The 8,105-nt window shown below is 45.1% G+C and overlaps 1 protein-coding gene across 1 annotated transcript in view; it reads left to right on the forward strand.

Moving 5' to 3' along the window:
• LOC311136600 (BTB/POZ domain-containing protein KCTD16-like) overlaps nucleotides 1-7,656 on the forward strand; it is a gene marked incomplete at both ends in the record, with an annotated part of 92,668 nt that extends 85,012 nt beyond the window's left edge. The window contains one exon of the mRNA XM_084170793.1: nucleotides 7,205-7,656. Coding sequence (XP_084026919.1) covers nucleotides 7,205-7,656 — 452 coding nt within the window. The remainder of the gene's footprint in view (nucleotides 1-7,204) is intronic.
• Nucleotides 7,657-8,105: the final 449 nt, after the last annotated feature.

Consider the following 8,105-nt stretch of genomic DNA (forward strand, 5'->3'; position numbering starts at 1 on the left):
GTTGTAGAAACATCTCAAGGATGATCAATGGAAACAGAATGCACCTGAGCTCAATTTCGAGTCTCATATCAAAGGGTCTGAATACTAAATAAGGTATTTCTGTTTTTTATTTCTATTAAATATGCAAATAATTCTAAAAACCTGTTTTGGCTTTGTCATTATGGTGTATTGCCTGTAGATTAGTGAGTATTTTTTATTTTTAAAATCCATTTTAGAATAAGGCTTTAACGTAACAAAATGTGGAAAAAGTCAAGGGGTCTGAATACTTTCCGAATACACTGTAGATGCCTTTTGAAGCCTGCACCCAAAGATTTTATTACAAACTATAGTCGAGCATGCCAGTACTTCATTCTATAGTTAGTGAGTGCCCATAAGGTGACTAAGGATGCTCCGTATTGGAGAGGGTGAGAGAGGCCCTTAAAGGCTTGTAAGGAAATACTAAACACACCGAGACTATCTGGTTCTGCTTCCAGGAGGTTGACCTGAGGTCCCCAGAACACATAAAGCTGTGTTTAAAAGACTTTGTGGCTCAGCATTATGTCAGACACTAATTGGTCCTGTTCATTTATCTAGACTTGGTCACTGGAAACAAGGTTAGGAGTCTGAAAGCTAAACTTTAAAATGCCCTTTTCAATAGCCTGGAAATACTAGATGTACCTAATGAAGAGCTTAGTGACGAGGAGAGCACAGCAGACAGAGGTCCTGCATATGGGGCTGCTACACACACTGCTGCAGACATTGCAGCTGCACAAATGGGATGTGAAAAGTGTCTTGCTGAGACCTGTCACCAAGTAGTGTCACTTTTAGCCAAGATACTGTATAACGCCAAACGCTAAATGAAAAGAAATAAGATATTTTCACAAGGTAGTACAGGGACATAAATGCACACACACACTCTCGTGTGCACACACACACACACACACATGCACACACAAACACAGCTATAAAAGACAGAGGAACAGAGGTACTGATGTAAAAGGATTGGAGTTTGAAGACCCTATGCAGTCGAAGACGTCATTTAAACTGTTCCACTGTGAAGAAGTAATGGTGCTGCATTGGATAGCAGCAGTTTTACGTGCTTCTGACCAATTCTGGTGTTTTGTGTGTTTTTTTGCACTGATCTTAACTTTATTTTTTACATAATGTTTCCGCCATTAACCTCAACGGAGGTGCAGGACATACTGCTCACCCCGGGCCAACAGCTGGTGCACGATCTCTAATATTAAGGAAGTCTCAAGGTTCTGCTTGCCTGAGTTAGAATACCTCATGATAAGCTGTAGACCATACTATTTACCAAGATATTTTTCATCTATATTTTTCGTAGCTGTCTATTTACCACCACAAACCGATGCTGGCACTAAGACCGCACTCAACAAGCTATATAGGGCCATAAGCAAACAAGAAAATGCTGATCCAGAGGCGGGGCGCCTAGTGGCTGGTGATTTTAATGCAGAAAAACTGAAATCCGTTTGACCTCATTTCTACCAGCATGTCACGTGTGCAACTAGAGGCGAAAAAACTCTACACCACCTTTACTCTATATACAGAAACGCATGCAAAGCTCACCCTCGCCCTCCATTTGGCAAATCCACTATCCTCCTAATTCCTGCTTACAAGCAAAAACTCAAACAGGAATACCGGTGACACACTCAATACGGAAGTGGTTCGATAAAGCTGTTGCTAAGCTACAGACTGTTTCACTAGCGCTGACTGGAATGTGTTCCGTGATTCTTCCGATGGCATTGAGAAGTTAGTTTACCACATCAGTCACCGACTTCATTAATAAGTGCATCAACGACGTCGTCCCCACAGTGACCGTATGTACATATCCCAACCAGAAGCCATGGATTACAGACAACATTCACACTGAGCCAAAGGCTAGAGCTGTTGCTTTCAAGGAGCGGGACACTAATCCGGACACTTATAAGAAATCCTGCAATGTCCTCCGATGAACCATCAAACAGGCAAAGCGACAATACAGGACTAAGATCGAATCTACTTTAACGGCTCTGGCACTCGTCGGATGTGACAGAGCTTGCAAACTATCAAAGATTACAAAGGGAAACCCAGCCGCGAGCTGCCCATTGACGCGAGCCTACCAGGCTACCGAAATGCCTGCTATGCTCGTTTCGAAAGCAACTGAACTGAATGACTACTGACCTGTAGCACTCACTTCCGTCATCATGAAGTGCTTTGAGAGGCTAGTCAAAGACTACATCGCCTCCTCTCACCTCCTCCCACCCTGACACAATCAACCCTCTCCAATTCGCCTACCGCGAATGAAATGGTCAAACCACACGGACACAGTGGTGAAGAAGGCACAACAAAAATGTGGCCTGTCCCCGAGGGCCCTCACAGTGTTCTGCAGGGGCACCATCGAGAGCATTCTGTCGGGCTGCATCACAGCCAGGTGCGGCAACTCCACCCTCGCTGACCACAAGGCACTACAGAGGATGGTACGCTCAGCTGAACGCACCATTGGGTGCACACTGCCTGCCCTCCAGGACACCTACCACACCAGATGCTGCAGGAAGGCCAAGAAGATCATCAGCGACCTCAACCACCCGAGCTACGGCCTGTTCTCCCCGCTTCCGTAAGTATTTCACTGTACACTGCAATTACCTCGGCGACCCTGGACTAAATACAATTCTAATCTAATCAAGGCAAGTAACACTGAACCATGCATGAGAGCACCAGCTGTTCTGGGCGACTGTGAGCATGCGTACTCAGAGCATGCACTGACCAGCTGGCAAGTGTCTTCACTGACATTTACAACCTCTCCCTGACCCAGTCTGTAATTCCTACATGTTTCAACCAAACCACCATAGTCCCTGTGCCCAAGAACGCCAAGGTAACCTGTCTAAATGACTATCGCCCTGTAGCACTCACATCTGTAGCCATGAAACGCTTTGAAAGGCTGGTCATGACTCACATTAACACCATCATCCCAGACACCCTGGACCCACTCCAATTCACCTACCGCCTCAACAGATCCACAGATGCACTCCACACTGCCCTTTGCCACCTGGACAAGAGGAGCACCTATGTGAAAATGCTGTTCATTGACTACAGTTCAGCGTTTAACACCATAGTGCCCTCCAAGCTCATCACTAAGCTAAGGATCCTGGGACTGAACACCTCCCTCTGGAACTGGATCCTGGACTTCCTGACGGGCTGCCCCCAGTGGTGAGGGTAGGCAACAACACATCCGCCCCGCTGACCCTCAACACGGGGCCCCTCAGGGGTGTGTGCGACTGTCCTCCTGTACAGCCTGCTCACCCACGACTTCTTGGAACGACTCATTAAGTTTGCTGATGACACGACGGGGTAGTCTTGACCACCAAAGAAAATGAGACAGCCTATAGGGAGGAGGTCAGCGACCCGGCAGTGTGGTGCTAGAATAACAACCTCTCCCTCACCATCAACAAGACAAAGGATCTGATCATGGACTACAGGAAACGGAGGGCCGAGCATGCCCCCATTCACATCGATGGGGCTGTAGTGGAGCGGGTTGAGACCTTCAAGTTCCTCAGTGTCCACATCACTAAGGATCTATCATGGTCCACACACACACACAGTCGTGAAGAGGGCACGACAACGCCTCTTCCGCTTCAGGAGGCTGAAAAGATTTGTCATGAGCTCTCAGATCCTCAAAAGGTTACACAGCTGCACCATTGAGAGCATCTTGACTGGCTGCATCACCGCTTGGTATGGCAACTGCTTGGCATCCGACCGCAAGGCGCTACAGAGGGTAGTGCATACATCACTGGGGCCGAGTTCCATCCAGGACCTCTAAACCAGGCGATGTCAGATGAAGGCCCTAAATCCAGCCAACCAAGTCATAGACTGTTCTTCTTGCTATCGCACGGCAAGCGGTACCGATGCAAGTCTGGAACAAACAGGTGTAGACTAACGTGGTTTACTTCTCTATTATTTCTCTATTTTCTTTCTCTCTGCCTTGTTGGGAAGGGCCTGTAAGTAAGCGTTTCACTGTTAGTCTACACCTGTTGTTTACGAAGCATGTGATTAATACAATTTTAGTTTGCAGACAGAAAGGAAAAGAATATAGGATGCCTCATCCTCCATCTCAGTTATGCCAATTATGCAAATGTCCCTCACACCCCCAATCTGTTCATGAAAATATACCATTTTGAATATTCATTTGTCAGCAGACATTTTCATTCTAACGTCTCTCTCAAATTGTAGATGAGTATTGCGTACTGGTACTGTTGAAACTTTTAAAGGCATTTGTCTTGTGTTTTACAATAAATACCCAATGTACACAAAGTACACACCTTGAGGCTTAGGAGCTTGTACTGCCTGTACAAATCCAGCCTCACCCACTGTTTCCAGCATTAAATACATTGTCTTAGTCTATAAAAAAGATGCATGTCAGTCGCTTTGATGTGCCAAACCTTAACAAATGACAATAAGAGGGGTTATTTGCTCCCCTGAATAACCTCTACATGTCACAGAGCTTTATGACAGAAATCAATAAGGGGGCAATCGTTTGCACACCTCCACGAAATCGCTGATGTGTTGATACGGTTGGAAAGTGGCCTGAAGATGGATGGGTGGATGGGGAGACAGAGGGGAGACAGATCTGTGGCATGCAGAGCAGCACAGGTAGGCGAGGTGGTGGTGGATTGGATTGATCGGGACGCTTAGTGCCAAGCAGGGAGGAGAGATGTGTGATGGAGGGGGAGGGGGAGGAGGAGGGTGGCTGGTGGCTGTGTGAAGAGGGGAGGCAGCTCCCTTTGTGGGCTCTGATAACTGAGGCTGCAGAGGCCCCCTCTGATATCTGAGATGAATGGCTCCAGGCTTAGGGAGTGTAGCGGGGAGGGGAGGAGAGGGAGGGAGCATGTGGACTGGGGAAGGACACAGGGAGCGACTCTGGCCCACATCCCATGTGACATCCCTTCCCCCCACCCCCAGTTCATACAGTAGAGGCTAGGCACAGCCAATCTATAGGTCCTCTCCTGCTATGTACTTGTGCAGATTGAAGTCCCGGTTCATGATTGATGTGTCCACTGTGGATCTGACTACAGCACAGTATCACATATGTTGCCTACTAGATCAAGGTGGTAAGTTTATACAGTACATCAGTGTGTCGAGGACACCCCTGTTGACTGTAGAGATATTAAACAGTGACAGATTAACAGGGAGAGTGGGAAAATACACTATGCATAGAAATGGATGTCAAGTTCAAATTATTTCCCCCACAATTAACTGTGGATAATGTATTGCAGGTTTTGTTGTCAGATATAATAATAATGCCACACTACATCCTACTGTAGCCCTTAGGGGAAGCTATAACAAATAATTAAATGATCAGTTCCTGTGATTTCTGAATTGTATAGAGCAGTCAGAGCCCGAGTCACTAATATGCTTTCTACTAAACTCCCGGGACTGGAAGTGGATGGTGTAACGAGCGGAAACATCTGGGAATGTGACGATTCTATCTTTACCTTTAAGTGTAGATTAAGTATAGTTCATTATCATGCGAAAGACTAATATTTCTCAGGTTGTCACTCATTACCATTGGAAACAAACATCATAGACATACATGTGATAATTACAGATGTGAATGTGAGAGTGGAGTATGTAGAACCATGTGATGTGTCTTAAATATAAGGTGTATGAGGTATCTGTCAACACCAGGGGATTTACCTGACAGATAGGAAGAAAATAATAGCAGTACAGGTCCAAACCACTGCCCCCACAACCAAGTCTAATACGCACCATTTGTCAACACTGCTTTGGAGTATCCTGTTAATTTTATTTGGACAAGAAAATTGCCTAGCGGCAGTTTTAGCCGTTCTGTAGAGTCAGGGCCCAATTTTCACAACACCAATTATGTTATGAGGCACCAGCTCATCAATCAAAGGTCCCTTTTCATGCTGAGTGACACAAATTAATTATGTTGACTTCCCTGGTACATAAACACAAAAGATGGACTCCGTCCCCCATGTCGGTTGTCGGCCCAGTATTCACAGTCCTCCACTGAGTAGGGAAAGTTGTATTGCGATGGTAGTGGTAATTAGAAGCTGCGTCCCAAATGGCACCATCTTCCCTTTAGAGTGCACTACTGGGAGGCAGCCATAGATTTCCTGGGTGGCTGGTGGAGTGGTTGTGACTGAGGGCATTTTGATGGCGTGCTTTGATGGCATGCTGATTTCACAGAGGTAGCACTCGACTGTGTGGCGCACGGTATACAACATAGATGACACTGATAGATGACACTGAGTGTTGGAAAATGACATCAGAGCTCCATTAAAATCTGACTGTTAATGCAAATAATATTATATTTATATGACTATAATTACTATATACTGTAGATTTGTACCCTATTTTGCATGATTCATGGTGGGTATTGTGCAAAGTCAAGGGTATAGAGAGAATACATGTAGGGAGGATAAATAGATTTAGCAATGCTAATAAGTAAATCAATTTAGCCCACTGTTGCGTTTTAGATTAATAAAATCAAAATTGTATATTTGTAAGTACATATTATTTATTGATGTAAAATGCTGTGCTGTACATAAATGGAAACTGTAGCATTGAACTTGTGTGTTTCAAGAGGCTATGCCTTCTTGCTAAATGGGAAATAAATTCATAGGCAATAGATCCCTCTTTATTGAATTATTTAACAGGTAACCATGAAAAATAAATTAGCCTTGGTTTACGGCTCTATGAGAAGTGATTTCTCAATGCATTCTTGTCCTTGGCCCTAAACACTACAGCTGAGAATGCTATTCTACTACAACCAGCTTATGCATAGCAATTTGTTACATAACATCACTTTCTTTGAGAGAAATAAACATTTTACAGTTTATGCACACACACAAAGTTGCATGTTAACAATAGCCGAATGTCAAAGGAAGTTTACAAAGCACTGTCTAGTCTGGGGCTGGTGAGTGTGCTGTCTGGTTCAAACACATCAGAGGATTCAAGCAAAACAGTTCATAGACCTTCCAACCCATCTATTGTGATTGCAACTTCACTCTATTGTGTCAGAGAGTACTTAAATATAAAAATAAAAATACTTCACTTGTTTTGTGGTGTGTATTTGTTTAAACATGGAGAAATGCCATGTTTTACGTGACTCAATTAAGTTATAATTGTATAATCAATATTTTCATCGCCAAACTGTTATTGTGTTGTGTTAGACCCTGTCTCACCGTCTATTCCCTCTGTGTTCCAGGTGGCACCTCTCGGTGGTCTTCCCCGCCCTGTGACTGCTGCTGCAAGAACCACAAGGGAGAGGGCGAGAGCGGCACCTCCTTCAACGAGCTCTCCACCTCCAGCTCCGAGAGCCATTCAGAGGCCAGCTCACCCCAGGGCACCGTCATCTGTGGGCCGGTCAGCCGGCAGTCCCACTCCCATGTCCAGACCCTGGACCGGCCGCTGAAGAAGGGCCCGGTGCAGATGCTGCAGCAGTCAGAGCAGCGCAGAAAGAGTGATCTCCTCCGAACACTCACTGCCAGCTCCCGAGATACCAGCACCTGTAAGAAGAGGCCGGCCAAGGAGAAGCTGACCATTGAGGAGGAGCTGGAGAAGTGCATCCAGGACTTCCGCAAGATCAAGATCCCTGAGCGCTTCCCGGAGAGGAAGTACATGTGGCAGGCAGCTCTACTGAGGAAGTACCGTCTCTGAGAGGGAGTTAAAACACTGTCACAGAGACAGCAAAAAAACACAAGCATAAAACCATGACTGTTTAGCTAACTGTATGTATGTATGTATGTATGTATTGGCACCCATGCACTTTACTTTAATAATTCCCTATTTCTTCTCAAATAAATGTTTGGTCTACCCACACCTTGTTATTGGATTTTCAACATTGCAGAACTTAAGTTTACAATTTAAATTTAGAAAATAAAGACAAAATTATTGGCACCCTGGAGCTACTACTTGGTTGCACAGCCTTTGGCCAAGATAACTGCCAACAAATGCTTCTTGTAGCCATCAATGGGCTTGCTGCATCTTTCTACTGGCAATTTGGCCCACTTTTCAGCAGTAAACTGCAATAATTTGTCAATGTTTGAGGGGTACCCTCCACCAACTTCTGTTTTCAGCTCTCGCCAAAGGTTATAGATGTGATTCAG

The sequence above is a fragment of the Coregonus lavaretus genome (assembly GCF_964263955.1).
Source record: "Coregonus lavaretus genome assembly, chromosome: 10".
NCBI lineage: Eukaryota > Metazoa > Chordata > Actinopteri > Salmoniformes > Salmonidae > Coregonus > Coregonus lavaretus.